Source organism: Pteronotus mesoamericanus, unplaced genomic scaffold (genome assembly GCF_021234165.1).
Source record: "Pteronotus mesoamericanus isolate MK-2021 breed Mesoamerican mustached bat unplaced genomic scaffold, CSHL_Meso_final contig_226, whole genome shotgun sequence".
NCBI classification, from domain to species: Eukaryota; Metazoa; Chordata; class Mammalia; order Chiroptera; family Mormoopidae; genus Pteronotus; species Pteronotus mesoamericanus.
Window position 1 is genome coordinate 860732 of NW_026555093.1, and position 16678 is coordinate 877409.

General features: G+C 39.7%; 1 protein-coding gene across 1 annotated transcript in view; it reads right to left on the reverse strand.

The window, feature by feature from the left end:
- CLIC2 (chloride intracellular channel 2) overlaps positions 1–5579 on the reverse strand; it is a 36713-nt gene extending 31134 nt beyond the window's left edge. The window contains exon 1 of the mRNA XM_054572246.1: positions 5293–5579. Coding sequence (XP_054428221.1) covers positions 5293–5349 — 57 coding nt within the window. The 5' untranslated portion in view covers positions 5350–5579. The remainder of the gene's footprint in view (positions 1–5292) is intronic.
- Between the last annotated feature and the right edge of the window lie 11099 nt (positions 5580–16678).

Genomic DNA, 16678 nt, shown 5'->3' on the forward strand with positions numbered 1-16678 from the left:
ATTGAGACTCACAGAAGCTGACTTGCTCAAATAGATGCATCTAGACCAGAGTTGATGACATATGTACTCTTTTCATGTAGTAAATCCAGTACCGTCTACTTCAGAACCCACACTCTTTAACACACTTTCTATCATATAATAGTTTTGTTGTATTTTTGACTGCTCTGTAATAACCAATTTTAATTTCTTAACCCCTTCACCTTTTTCACCCATCCTCCAACCTCCCTCTCATCTGGAAACTGTCAAAAAGTTCTCTGGTCTGGCTAAGAGGGAAGTGTAGGTAGATACACCTTGTCTTCTTGCACTACCAAAAGGAGGACAACAACAAATTTTAAAACAAAAACAACCAGAACTACCAGGAAATTGAACTGTATGGAATTCTGACAACCAAGGAGTTAAAGAAGAAACATTCATCCAGACTGGATGGACAGCTGGGGCAGAGAGGACTGACAAAGACAGCAGCTGGAGGACCAGGCAAAGTGGCAGCAGGCAGACCAGGTGGTCCCACATTTGTGTGCCAATAAACCAGGAGGAACAACTGGGGAGCAAGACAGACTGTGCAACCCAGCATTCCAGCACAGGAAAAGAAACTTTCAAAACCTCTAGCTGTAAAAATCTGTGGTGGTTGTGGTGGCAGAAGAAATTTACAGCCTCACAGGATAATTCATTGGAGAGACCCACAGGGTCCTAGAACATACAGAAACTCACCCACCCAGGAATCTGCACCAAAAGAGTCCAAATTTCTTGTGGGTAGTGGGAGAAGTGATGAAAGCCAGCTGAGAGCTGAGCAGGAGGTATTGTTCCCTTGCTGACCCCACCCCCACATACAGCACCACAACTCAGAGACCTGGGTTGCCCTGCCCTGGTGAATACCAAAGGCTATGCCTCTTACAATGTAACAGGAGCACAAAGACAAAGAAATATAGCCCAAATGAAAGAACAGACCAAAACTCCAGGAAAAAAAATACAAAAACTAAGCGGTGAAGAGATAATCAACTTATCAGATGCAGAGTTCAAAACACTGATAATCAGGATGCTCACAGAAGTGGTTGAGTATGGTCACAAAATAGAGGAAAAAGTGAAGACTATGTAAAGTGAATTAAGGAAAAATACACAGGGAACCAATAATGAAGGGAAGGAAACCAGGACTCAAATCAATTATTTGGAGCAGAAGGAAGAAATAAACATTCAACCAGAACATAATGAAGAAACAAGAATTCAAAAAAAAAAAATGAGGAGAGGCTTAGGAGCCTCTGGGACAACTTTAAATGTTCCAACATCTGAGTCATAGGGGTGCCAGAAGGAGAAGAGGAGAGCAAGAAATTGAAAACTTACTTGAAAAAGTAATGAAGGACAACTTCCAAAACCTGGCCAAGGAAATATACTTCCAGGAAGTTCAGGAAGCTCAGAGAGTCCCAAAGAAACTGGACCCAAAGAAGCACACACAAAGGCACACCATAATTTAATTAACCAAGATTAAAGATGAGGAGAGAATCTTAAAAGCAGCAAGAGAAAAGGAGACAGTTACCTACAAAGTAGTTCCCATAAGACTATCAGCTGATTTCTCAAAAGAAACCTTGCGGACAAGAAGGGGCTGGAAAGTATTCAAATTCATGAAAGACAGGACCTACATCCAAGATTACTCTATCCAGAAAATCTATCATTTAGAATGGAGGGGCAGATACAGTGCTTCCCAGTTAAGGTCAAGTTAAAGGAGTTCATCATCACCAAGCCCTTATTATATGAAATGTTAAAAGGACTTATGTAAGACAAAGAAGAAGATCAAAACTATAAACAGTGAAATGACAACAAATTCACAGCTATCAACAACTGAACCTAAAACAAAAACAAAACCAAGCTAAGCAAACAACTAGAACAGGAACTAGGAATAAAATCACAGAAATGGGGATCACATGGAGGATCACCAGTGGGGAATGGGAGGAAGAAGAATGGGGGAAAAGATACAGGGAATAAGAAGCATAAATGGTATGTACAAAATAGACAGGGGGAGGTTAAGAATAGTAGAGGAAATGGAGAGGTCAAAGAACTTATAAGTGCAACCCATAGACATGAACTAAGGTTGGGGTGGAGGCGGGGAAGTACAGGGCAGAAGGGAATAAAGGGGAGCAAAAATAGGTCAACTGTAATAACATAATCAATAAAATATACTTCAAAAATTAAAAAAATAAATTTAAAGAAATGTTCTCTGTATCTGTGAGTAAGTTTCTGTTCGGCTAGTTTGTTTATTTTGATTTTTAGACACAATTGTCTTTTATTATATTTTATTTTATTATTTTATTTTATTGTTGTTCAGTTACAGTCATTCCACCTTTTTCCCCTTTGCTCACCCCAACCCTATCCCCTTCAATCCCCCAATCAATCCCCCCCATTGTCCATGCCCATGAGATCTCTACTCGTGTTCCTTTTCTTGCCCCTTCTCCTTCTTTCCCCTATAATCCCCCTTCCCACTTCCCTCTGGTCACTTTCAGTTTGCTCTTTATTTCCATTTCTCTGGTTCTATTTTGCTTGCTTGTTTGTTTTGTTGATTAAGTTCTACCTATAGGTGAGATGATACAGTATTTGCCTTTCACCACCTGGCTAATTTCACTTAGCATAATACTCTCTGGTTCCAACCATAGTGTTGTGAAGGGTAGGGGGTTCCTTCTTTCTTTCTGCTGTGTAGTATTCCATTGTGTATATGTACAACAGTTTTTTGATCCACTCATTTACTGATGGACACTTAGGTTGTTTTCAGCCCTTGGCTATTGTAAATAATGCTGTTAAAAACATCGGGATTTTTTATTAATCATTTGTTTTGATAGTTCTAAGAGAGTTTGAAAATGGTATGGACATTCAGAGGAGAGTATCATTTCTTTCTTCTTTCCCACATAAACAAAATGTTTTGATAAAATATTACATTCCAAATTTTGGCCCAAATGTTAGATGCTATAATGATATATACAAACCTACTACAATTTAATTTTAGAGTGTTTGATCGAAAACACAAAAACTTCATTTAACAATGAATAACAAACCAATAAGAAAAATTCTGCATTTAGATAAAATAAAATGTGTTAGAATATCTTTTGACTTTAGTACATGGGTATAAATCTTGCCCAAATCATAGAGAGCTGAAAGACAATGTTTCACTGAGTATATGGAACACGTAGGTGGTGTGATATAAATTCTTAATTATTATAGGAAGGTGCTTAATCTCTTAAAGGAATGCTATCAGAGCATGGGGAAGAAGTTGTGGTAAGGTTTTTAAGCTACAGTCAGAGGTAACTGGGGAAATCACCGACTCATTTAATCTTTACAATGATACCACATTATCTATAAATGAGATACCACTGGTAAAGAGCAGTGCTTTTAAAAGTTACTCATTAACATTTTTCATCTCTCTAAATTTCTGCATCCCTTTCACTATCTTCTATTAAACTTCTAGAGACCTGTGGAACAGACCTTAAAGCGAAGGAAAGCAAAACAAAGACCTGGACAAAAGGATACTAAAGATTTTTCCAGAAAATCTTTAATTCATATCAGTATCATTAGATAACCTTACATCTAAAGATTGCATCTTATGAAATTCTGAAAAGTTTCCCTAAAAACCTTTCCAAATTGAAAACAATTGAATAAGGTTTGACATAGCTACTTTAAAGGATTGGAATCCTAACTCTGCCATTCCTTAACTATGTGACCTTGGACAAAGTTACAGTTTAGACAAAAGAAAAACTTCAGTTGCTTCTTGTTTGGAATTGCTAGATCTAAAAGGCCAGTTAGAAAATTAAGGCTTATTTATATCATGTCTGAGCAGTCACATGTTTTACTAGAATCCAGAGATAGGAGAAGTAGTTCCTATGTACCGTGGTCCAGCACACACTTATTTGGATTACTTTGAGACGCAAGAATTCAAGGTCTCTCTCCTATAATTTCAAAAAGGCTGATTGATTATGTCCTTGGTGTATATATGTGACCAGTTGTTAATATTTTAAAATGATTATAAAAATATTACTTTGGCTAAATGAAATTTAAGCTAACATTTGATAAACATACCTTATTTTATGTCTTTGTGTGCCATCAAGAAGCGATATAGTTTTAGAGGCAAGTTACTTAAAATCTGTTGTCTTAGCTTATTTATCTAGAGATGATGAGCGCAACATTATTACAATGATGAGTACTACTACCACTATTACTACTGATCTGCTATTACTACTACTACTATATCCCTTAAGTTGTTTAGCACTAAGTGAGACAATATATGTAAATAGCTTAAAAAGCATCAGGCATGATATAAGAGTTTGTCATTATTAACAAACAATAGAAATGTTCCCTGAAAGTACCTATGGACAAGGACAATGGGGACAGGGGAGGACTGAATGTGGGAGGTGGGGGGTGGGTAGGGCAGGGGAGAATAATAGGGGGCAATAGGGACAACTGTAATTGAACAATAATAAAAAAAGTTTGTTGTTATGATTATCATCCTGAATACTTCCAACAGTCAATGAAAGTATAGAGAAAAAATAGTTAACATAAGCAAGGATTTAAGAAACTATGTAATTTCTACTTTGAATAACCACTACATAATTATTTTTCTTGATGAACTAATTTAGAAACACATGTTTCTTTCTACTGCTTTAGGGGTTTTCCAAAGGGCTTTTCTGAAAAGTTAAGACAAAAAAAAAATACCAAGCAAACCATAAAGAGGAAGCATAGCACTCTAAAATGTCGCCTCCTCACATAACAAGCACAAAGACTGTTGGCTTTTTTCTCCTGTAGTGTCTGTGTGACCCTGCTGTGATGTTTGCCCATTGTGGGAAAAGTTTAGAAAGCTCTGTTTGGGCTATGTGTGGGAATGGGGCTCTCAGGCTATTGTTGGACTTCTCCCATTCAGACCTCTCAAAACCTACTTCATAAAAAACAGATTGTGAGAGCTGGAAAACCTTTAAGGATCATTTAGTCAGCATCCTTCATTATACAGATGAAGAAACAAAAGTTGATATGGAGGGAGGGGTTTGTCAAGGTTACATAGGAAGCCACTAAGAATACAATTTAGTTGCTCTATCAACAAGCTAGTGTTCTTTCCACCATCTTCTTGATTTTTCCAGGTGAGATGCTTGTCTGTGAATATCTAAGAACAACTAAATACCCAAGCATCCTTCTAGAACTCAGAATAGAAATATAATTTAAAAATTATTTCTTGTTGATAACCCAAATGTTGACTTTTTTGAAGCTGAAGTCCACTGTCAAGAAATAATATATTCTGTATTTTGTTATTATAGCTAGAAAACTTACCTTCACGAAAAGCTCAATTTCAGGGTCTGCTTGAATGTTGGGCTTCAGGTCTGCCATCTTTCTGTTTTCACTGCCAGTTCTCAGTCCCTGACTCCTGCACAGTCCACAATACTTGTGAATTCTTTTCTTCCAATTTTATCCAAAAGCTCAAATAAAGTTGGTGCTTTAAGAGGACAGTCCAGTTCTTAATGGACTGAGTCTGAGCTGGGGCTAATTTTTCTTCTCAAGTGGTGGGAGGCAGAGAATTCTAGATGCTTGAGAGCAACTCTTGAGTTCGTTTTCCTTCCTCCTCTTGAATCAAGGCGGAGCCAAAGGGGTGTGCACAAACTGGCTAGCTAGAAGGGTGGGGGTGTTTCCACAGAGGTTTCAATGCTATGAGTCAGCATAGAAGGAAACAAACACACACAAACACACATCCAGTTCTGGCTTCTATATATCAAGCACACCAGATGTTCTCTAGCCTCCCTTTGAGTCCTGGGCTCCATGCCCAGACTATGGCCTCTTACTGCTGTTCCTGTAACCTGACAGCAGCGAAAAGCTCTTCCAGGAAAAGGGCCAGAAATGACTTGGGCTTTATCATTGAAAAGGATGTTTATCTAATGATACTGAACAAAAAGGGTTTAAAAAAGTGTACTTCATCAAATATCTATACCCCTAATTCTACTGCTTACACAGCGAGATTTCCCTTCTGGGTTGCAAATTTCACTTCTCTTCTTAACCAGGAAATATTCCCTGGGCTGGTTGAGCCTGGGGCCATCTTTTGGGTGTCTCACGTCATTCTTTATTTCTGGGAAGTGTGGACTGGGATGGATCATTTCCTTTTTTTTTTTTTTTTTTTTGTATCTGTGTTAGGAACTACAAGCAGTTGTGTATCTCTTCTTGTCAGTCCTGGGAGAGCAGTAAAATATCCAAACTTCACTCAGTGACTGTAGTGTTTCTGGAAACTGTTTTCTGCCTGCCAGGAAAGGGCAGGGGATGGAGCTGGATTAATAAACCTCTCTGATTAGAGCCAAAATGAACATCGATCCATGATTTGGGCACCTTTGTGACCCTCTTTCTGCAACACCAGACGTCCCCCATGCTCATGCGGGCTGTACATGCACTGGCTATTGACTTCATGTAAAGAATTTACAGAATAAGACGCTTTCAGCAAAACCTCATCTGTGCCACACCTGCAGGTTCTAGGCAAGGAATGGCTGACATGAAAATGGGTGTTCTTCAGGGTATGGGATCTGATGATTTCCCAAATGGCTGATAAATGAGAGGGAAATTGTGATAGACATCTGCTGAGCCAGCCCTGAGGGTGAGTTTAGGACTGGCTGTTTGGCAGGACCTGGGGAGCGCTTTGGTCATATTTTACTCTGTTCATTCACTCTTTTACCAAAGACAATCAATGAATGCTTACTCTGTGCCAGGATGCTGATCCACTCACTGAGACGGACAGCACAGGGGACTGTACCTTTGGGAGGACAACAGGAATTCAACTTTAAGCACGCTAAGTCTGAGGCATCCTCACTCTTCCTCATTCCCTGTATCTAATTAGTACAAAATGTCACTTCTGCATCCTGGATATTTTTAAAATCCATCCACTTCAGTTTGCCACCCCCTGCCCTGCTATTCCAGATTTCAAGCCAGAATCCTTCTTTTTCAGTGATTTTTACATTTTAATTTTAAAAGACCCAAATCATTGCTTGGCCCTCAGCCCTCATGGGAAAACCACCACTCCTACCACACAACAGCAGCAGCAGCAACAACATACAACAGCCTAATGAGCTTTGTATGATACACAGTCTAAGAGATGAACTTTCTTTTTTCCTCTCTTTTTCAAGTTGCTTTAAAAATTTTATTTTGAGACATAGAGGGAACGATGGCAGAGGAGTGAATGGGAGTCACACTGACCTCCTCCTCCCAAGACCAAACTGGAATTGCTACTAAATAATGGAGTAATCACCTGGAAAACAATGGAACGATAGTGGGAGAGGAGCCTTGGAGCTGCGGACAGACAGTGGATTCAACTCTCACACATCCAAACGGGTGAGAAGTGTGGTGGAGGTTTGTGGTGGAGGTTCAAGAGGGTGGACTGGGTGCTCACGGGCACTAGCACCAGAGGGACATTCAAATGGCCAGTTAGCTCCCTGTGAGAAGAACGGGGTCTGAATCACAAACAGGGACCCCTAAACTACAGCAGCTAAAACCAGGAAAATACAGACAAAACGCAAAGCCGAAAAGCTTAGGGGCGCTCTCTGCCAGGGACAGGTGGCTGGGGATGCAAAGAGACATTTAAAGGGCCAACGCAAAAATTGCAGTGGCAGCCACCCTCCTTGATCTCTGGGTAGAGGTGGAAGCAGGGTGGGCTGGTGCCTGGGAAAAGACTGGTGAGGAAAACTTTGTGAAGAGAACTTAGACGGCTGCCGGTGGAGCCCTGGTGATAACGCACCTCCCACTCTGCAGCTACCATCTCACTCAGGCAGAAGGGAATCAATTAACCTGTCTTTTGTGCGCATGTGAGCTGGGGGGCTAAGTGCAGGCTGGCTGGGAGAGCCCTGAGGAAACACTGGAGATGTAGGCATTGGGGAAAGAACAGGAGGAGGAACCGGGGAGTCCCGACTCCCGCCCTGTTCAGTAGTCTCCATTCTGGGCAGGCAGGGCATGCCCCCAAAGAGGCAGAAGTGGGACACGCATAAACCAGACTGCCCGCGATTGAAACGCGGTCCACACAGGTGGTGGATCCTTGGCCGAAGGGGTCACAGAACTGCCCAGAGACCCCTGAGGAGAGACTGGAGTCCGAGGCGTTGGGGAAAGAAGGGGAGGAGGAACCGCGGAGTCCTGACTCCTTTCCCTCCTCTCCATTGCGCGGGAACAGGACACACCCCCAAAGAGCCAAAAGCTGAAAAGCACACAACAGAGAGCCCAAAACCACCCAGTGCAGGCACGCACACTTGCGCCGAGGGGCTGGCGAGGGTTGGCAAGTGTGTGTGTGGATTCGCTCAGGCTGGCGAGGGCTCGCGTGGGCTGGCAAGGCCTCTCACAGGTTGGCACCGATGGGGCCTGCGAGGGAGTGCACAGATCGGCAAGGGCAGGTGTAAATCGACCCACGCGGGTTGCGAGAGCAGAGCAGGCCCCAGAAATAGTGGATCCTGGACCAAAGGGGTCACCGAGCTGCCCAGAGTCCCTGGAGGAGAGACTGGAGACAGGATTAACTGGAGAGTCCTAGAGCTGACTTCCTCCCATTTCCATAGTCTCCATTTGGCGAGGGCAGACAACGCATCCAAAGAGCCAAAAGTGGGGAAAGCACACAATAGAAGACTCTAAACTGACCAGTGCGTGGGTGCCCACCGGCCTGGGGGGCCAGACGAGTATGCGAGGTCCCGAAGAAGCCCCCTGGGCTAGGGCAAGCATGTGCCAGCCCCGGCTGGTGGGGGATCCTGCCGGGACGGGGAGGACGATCAAGGAGCCAGCAGGAGAGTGCAGAGCCATCCACAGAAATAGTGGATCCCTGGCAGAAGGGGTCACACAGCTACCCAAAGCAGGAGTCTGACACAGACAGCAAACTCCTGGCAGGCTCAACCAAATACCCAAAGGCCATATAAGGTCAACAACTGACATCTCAGAGGCAGGCCCAGAACAAAAAGTAAAGGAAAAAATAAATAAATAAATATAAAGACCCGCCTACTACCATAGAAGTTTAATCCACAGAGTCAGGAAATCTAGATGGCCCAATAGAAGCACAAGCAAAAATAAATAAATACATAAATAAATTGCTTATCAGACTCTCACAAAAATGGGAAGAAAAAGAAGTTCCCCCAAATGAGTGGAAAAGAGGACTCCCCACAGAGAGAGCTAAATGAAATAGAGGCAAGGGAACTATCAGATATTGAACGCAAACCAATGGTTCTAAGGAACCTCAATAAGTTCACCCAGCTCAAAGACAACTATGAGAAACTATCAGGATCTTACAGCAAACTATATCAGCCTGGAAAAGGACACAGAAACTATCAAGAAGACACAAGAGGATATGAAGAATACCATTTCTGAATTGAAGAACACAGTAGAAGGAATCCAAAGCAGGCTGGATGAAGCCAAGGATTGAATCAGTGAGATGGAGGATAAGATAGAAAGAAGCTCCCAGACAGAACAAGAAATGGAAAAAAGACTCAAAAAGAATGAAGAGGCATTTAGGGAACTGCAGGACAACCCGAAACACAATAATATCCACATAATAGGGATGACAGAAGGAGAAGAAGAGGAGCAAGGGATAGAGAACCTCATCAAAAAAGTAATGATGGAAAATTTCCCTAATTTGAGGAGAGAACAGGTCTCATGGATACAGAGGATACACAGAGGACCCCAGTCAAGAGGGACTCAAGGAGGTCTACTCCAAGACACATCATCATTAAAATGGCAAATGTCAAAGACAAAGAGAGAATCCTCAAGGCAGCAAGGGAGAAGGAAAAAGTAACATAAGAGGGGGCCCCGATACACCTAGGAGCTGACTTCTCAACAGAAACACTACAAGCCAGAAGGGAATGGCAACAAATATTCCAAGTCATGAAAAGCAAGGGCCCACAACCAAGGCTGCTCTACCCAGCAAGGCTCTCAATGAAAAGAGAAGGGGAAATACGGACTTTCCCAGAGAAAAGAAGGTTAAAGAATACATCTCTACCAAACCAGCACTCCAAGAAATGCTCAAGGGCCTGGTTTAAGAAGATGAAATAAAAGAGTGAGAAAGAGAAAAACACAGGTACAAAGAGAAAAAATGAATGTTTCTTTCAGTAATACCTCTCAATGTAAATGGACTAAATGCCCCAATCAAGAGACACAGAGTAGCTGAATGGATAAGAAAACGTGACCCACACATATGCTGCTTACAAGAGACCCACCTCAGAGTAAGAGACCTACACGGGTTGAAAGTAAAGGGATGGAAAAAAAATATTCCAAGCAAATGGGCAAGAGAAAAAGGCCAGGGTTGCCATGCTTGTATCAGACAAAGTAGATTTCAAAAGAAAGGCCATAAAAAGAGACCCAGAGGGGCACTTTATAATACTTAAAGGAACAATCAATCAAGAAGACATCAACATTGTAAACTTATATGCTCCCAATATAGGAGCCCCCAAGTTTATAAGGAAATTGTTGGACGACTTCAAAACTGCTATAGACAGCAACAAACTGATAGTAGGGGATTTCAACACAGCCACTGTCAAAAATGGACAGATCTTCCAAACAAAACATTAATAAAGATACTGTTGAGCTAAATGACACACTGAATGAAAGAGACTTAATTGACATGTTTAGAAACTTACATCCCAAAGAAGAAAATTACACATTCTTTGAAATGCTTATGGCAGTTTTTCAAAGATGCACCACATGATAGGACAGAAAAAAAACCTCACCAAATTCAGGAAAATTGAAATAATATCAAACTTTTTCTCAAACCACAAGGGCTTGAAAATGGAAATCAACCTCAAAGAGAAACTTCAAAAACTTGCAAACTCATGGAGACTGAACAATACACCATTAAACAATGAATGGGTCAATAATGAGATAAGAGAAGAAATCCAAACATTTCTGGAAACAAATGAAAATGAACAGACACCAGTCCAAAACCTACGGGACACAGCAAAGGCGGTCCTGAGAGGGAAGTTCATAGCAATACAGGCTTACCTTAAAAAGATAGAAACATTTCAAATAAAAGACCTAACACTACAACTTCAAGAACTGGAGAAACAACAACAAATAAATCCCAGAGCAAGTAGAAGGAAGGAAATAGTCAAGATCAGAGCAGAACTGAATGACATAGGGACATAAAGAACAATTCAAAGGACCAACCAATCCAGAAGCTGGTTCTTTGAAAAGATAAATAAAATTGACAAGCCTTTGAGCAGACTCATCAAGAAAAAAAGGGAGAGGACCCAAATTAATAACATCAGAAATGAAAGAGGAGTAATAAAAACTGATACCACAGAAATACAAATGATCATCAGAAACTAGTATGAACAATTATATGGCAAGAAATTTGAAAATCTTGATGAAATGGACAAATTTTTAGAAAAGTATAATCTTCCAACACTGAACGAGGAAGAAACAGAAAGCTTGAACAGACCGATAACAGCTGGGGAAACTGAAGCAGTAATCAAGAAACTCCTGGCACACAGAAGCCCAGGGCTGGACGGTTTCCCAGGAGAATTTTACAAAACATTGAAGGAAGAGCTAACCCCTGTCCTTCTCAGACTATTCCAAAAATTCCAAGAGGAGGGAAGACTCCCAGAATCTTTTTATGAGGCCAGCATCACCCTGATCCCAAAACCAGATAATGACCCTACAAAGAAAGAAAACTGCAGGCCAATTTCGCTGATGAACATAGATGCTAAAATCCTCAACAAAATATTGGCAAACCGCATCCAGCAATACATTAAAAAGATTATCCACCACGATCAAGTGGGATTCATCCCAGGGATGCAGGGATGGTTCAATATACGCAAATCAGTAAATGTGATACATCACATAAATAAAAGAAAAGACAGAAACCACATGATTATCTTGATAGACACAGAAAAAACATTTGATAAGGTACAGCACCCATTTATGATGAAAACACTCAGCAAAATGGGAATAAATGGGGAATTCCTCAACATAATAAAGGCCATATATGAAAAACCTACAGTCAATATCATACTCAACGGGCAAAAACTGAAAGCTTTCCCACTAAGATCGGGAACACGACAAGGATGTCCACTCTCACTGCTTCTTTTCAACATTGTATTGGAAGTCCTAGCCACAGCAGTCAGACAAGAGAAAGAGATAAAAGGCATCCAAATAGGAAAGGAAGAAGTAAAGCTATCAGTGTTTGCAGATGATATGATAGTGTACATAGAAAACCCTGTGGACTCTACCAAATAACTCCTCAACCTAATAAGTGAATTTGGCAAAACAGCAGGATACAAAGTCAACATTCAGAAATCAAAGGCATTTTTGTATACCAGCAATGAAATAGAAGAAGAAGAAATCAGAAAAAAAATATCATTCGATATAACAAGAAGAAAAATGAAGTACCTAGGAATAAATTTCACCAAAGAGGTAAAAGACCTGTATGCAGAAAACTATACAACATTGAAAAAAGAAATTAAGGAAGACACAAATAAATGGTAGCATATACCGTGCTCATGGATTGGAAGAATTAATATCATCAAAATGTCCATACTACCCAAAGCAATTTATAGATTAAATGCAATCCCTATTAAGTTACCAATGATGTATTTCACAGAAATAGAACAGACATTTCAAAAATTTATAGGGAACCATAAACGACCCCGAATAGCCGCAGCAATTTTGAGAAAGAAAAACAAAGTAGGAGGGATCACAATACCGGACATCAAACTCTACTACAAATCCACTATATTCAAAACAATCTGGTACTGGCAAAAGAACAGATCCATAGACCAGTGGAACAGAATAGAAAGCCCAGAAAGAAGCCCAGGTCTCTATGGGCATCTAATATTTGACAAAGGGGGAAGAAGTATCAAATGGAGCAATAATAGCCTCTTCAACAAATGGTGTTGGGAGAGCTGGACGGCTACATGCAAAAAATTGAAATTGGATCATCAGCTGACACCATATACAAAAATAAACTCGAGATGGATAAAAGACTTAAATATAAGTCACAACACCAGCAAAGTCCTAGAGGAGAACATGGGCAGGAAACTCTCAGATATCCTACGCAGCAACTTATTCACTGATATGTCTCCTAAAGCAAGGGACATAAAGGAAAGAATAGACAAGTGGGATCTCATCAAAATAAGAAGCTTCTGCACGGCAAAAGAAAACATCAGCAAAATGAAAAGGGAGCCAACCGTATGGGAAAATATATTCGCTAAGGATACATCAGATAGAGGTTTGATCTCCAAGATATATAAAGAACTCACTCAATCCACTCCAAGAAGACAAACGATCCAGTCAAAAAATGGGCAAAGGACCTGGGCAGATGCTTTTCCAAGGAGGAGATTCAGAGGGCCCAGAGACATTTGAAAGGATGCTCAGCATCACTAGCCATCTGAGAAATGCAGATCAAAACCACCATGAGGTACCACCTCACACCGGTCAGAATGGCCATCATAAACAGATCCACAAACAGCAGGTGCTGGCGAGGCTGTGGAGAAAAGGGAACCCTTGTAACACTGTTGGTGGGAATGCAGACTGGTGCAGCCACTGTGGAAAGCAGTGTGGAATTTCCTCAAAAAGCTGAAAAGGGAACTGCCTTTTGATCCAGTGATTCCCCTTCTCGGACTATACGCTAAGAATCCCAAAAAGCCAATTCAAAAGAACCTATGCACCCCAATGTTCATAGAAGCACAATTGACAATAGTCAAGTGTTGGAAGCAACCTAAATGCCCATCAGTAGATGACTGGATCAAAAAACCATGGTACATTTACACAATGGAATACTACACAGCAGAAAGAGGAAAAGAACTATTAAACTTTGCGACAGCATGGATGGAACTGGAGAGCATTATGCTAAGCGAAATAAGCCAGGGGGCAAAAGACAAATAGTATATGATCTCACCTATAAGTGGAACCTAACCAACAATACAAAGATGCAAGGAAAATAAGACCAGCAACACTGAAGGGAAAAGAAACCATCAGAGACAGGAGGGAAGGATGGGGGGGCAGGGGAAAAGGAAGGGAAGAGGAAAGTCAAGGAACATATCGCAAGGACTCATGGACAAAACTAAAGGGGAAAAGTGAGGGAGGGAGGGAGGGGGCAAGGAAAAGTGGTGGAGGGTAGGCAGAGACAAATGTATTTGAAAAAATAATTAAAAATTTTATTTTGAGATATAATTCACATGCCATAAAACTGACTAATTTTAAGTGTACACATCAAGGATTTTTCGTGAATTTGTTGAGTGGTGCAATGATCACCACAATTTTAGATATTTTCATCACCTCAATTATATTCCTCTCTTATGTACCTGCAGTTAATCCCCATAACCATCCCCAGCCCCTGGCAACAACTAATCTGCTTTCTGTTCCTATGGATTTGCCTACTCTGGACATTTCCTATAAATTGAATGATACAGTATGCGGTCTTCTGTGACTTGCTTCTTTTAGTCATGATGTTTTCAAGGCTCATGCATGTCGTAGTATGCATCAGTACTTTTGATGGCTGAGTAATGTTCAGCCACATGTATATATCACATTTTGTTTATCTGTTCATCAGTTGATGGGTATTTGGGTTTTTTTCAATCTTTTGGTTACTGTGAATAAGTGCTGTAGTGAACATTTGTGTGCAAGCTTTTGTTTTAACACCCATTTTCAGTTTTTTTGAATATATACCTAGGAGTTGAATTATTGGCTCGTATGTTAATTCTATGCTGAACTTTTTGAGTAACTGCTTAACTGTTTTCCATGGTGGCTGCACCATTTTACATCCCTACCAACAAAGATGTGAAAATTCCAATTTCTCCACATCTTCACCAATACTTTTTATTTTATGTTTTTGGTTTTCTTTTAAAAATTATAGCCACCTTAAGAGGGTGTAAAATGGTATGTCATTGCAATTTTGATTTGCATTTCTTTAATAACTGATGAAGTTGAGCATATTTTTATGTTTTTGTTGGCCATTTGTATATATGATTTGGAGAAATATCTTCTCATATGCTTTGCACATTTTTAATTTGAGTTGTCTTTTTGCTTTTGAGTTGCAAGAGTTCTCAATGCTTGACTCATCAGATATATGATTTATAAATATTTTCTTACAGTTTATTGCTTGTCTTTTAATTCTCTTAATAGCATCTTTTAAAGGGCAAAATTTTTGAATTTTTAAAGTCCAATTATCATTTTTTTATGGATTGCAGTTTTGGGTGTTGTATTTAAGAACTCTTTACATTGTCCAAGGTCATGAAGATTTTTTTTCCAATATTTTCTTCAAAAATTTTAATAATTTATATATCTTACATTTAGGTCTCTGATTCATTTAGAGTTATTTTTTGTGTGTATGGTGTGAGGTAAGGGTCTAAATTAATCTATTTTTGCATGTGGGTATCCTATTTTCCCAGCATCAATTGTTGAAAAGATTATCCTTTTCCCCCATTGGATACCCTTCGCATCTTTATCAACAAAGTGACCATCACTATAAGGGTTAATTTCTGGATTCTCTGTTGTTTCATTTATCTATATTTATTCTTATATTGGTACCATGCTCGACAACTGCTTTATACTAGGTTTTGAAATCAGGAAATGAAAAACATTCCATTTTTTTCTTATTTTTAAATATTGATTTGGTTATCTTGGGATCTTTACACTTCCAGGTAAATTTTAGGACCATCTTGTATATTTCTGCAAAAGAAAAAGAGCCTGCTGGAATTTTGAGAAGAAATATGTCGAATATATACATCATCTTAATAATATTGAGTTTTAAAATCCATCATTATAAGATACCTATCCATTTATTGAGATTTTCATCAATAATATTTTGTAGTTTTCACTGTACTAACTTATAGTTTTTGATAAATTTATTCACATGCATTTTATTTTTTGATGCTCTTGTGAATGAAAATCTTCTATTAATTTTACTTTTGGAATGGTTATACTGGTATATAGAAATACAATTGATTTTTTAAAATAAATATTTATTTTGGGGTAACATCAGATTTATAGAAAAGTTGCAAAGATAGTACAGAGAATTCTCACATTCTCTTCATCCAGTTTTTCTTAACACTGACATTTTACATTACCATGATACATTTGAAAAAAAACTAAGAAACTCACATTATTACATTTCTGTTAACTAAATTTCAGACTTGGAGGTCACTGTTTTTTTTTCCACTAGTGTCTCTTTTCCATTCTAGGATCCTTTCCAAGAAATGACATCACATTTAGTCACCATTTCTGTATAGTTTCTTCTCATCTGTAACAGTTCTCATTCTTTCCTTGTTTCTCGTGACATTGGGACTTTTGAAGTATTGGCCAGATATTTTGTAAAATGCTCATCTATTTGGATTTGTCTGATGTTTTTAAAATCATGATTAGATTGGAGTTATTGGTTTGGGGAAAAGTAAAGTGCCCTTCTGAACACATCATATCAGTGGTACATACTGTCAACATGTACCTTACCGCTGGTGAAGTTAACCTTTATCATCTGGCTAAGTAGTGTTTGCTAGATTTCTTTATGTAAAGTTACTTTTCTTTACCTACATACTTTATTCTTTGGAAGCAAGTCACTAAGTCCGTCTATTTTTTTTTTAAGATTTTATTTATAGAAGAGGAAGCTCAGATAGACGACTAGAAAAAGGAGGTGGGCGGCCCCAGCCCAAGTCCCCTCCCAGGTTCTGAGTCTCCCAGGTTTTAGGCAGATTGATGGGCTCCTTCAGGCTGTAGTGACAGCAGAGAAGGT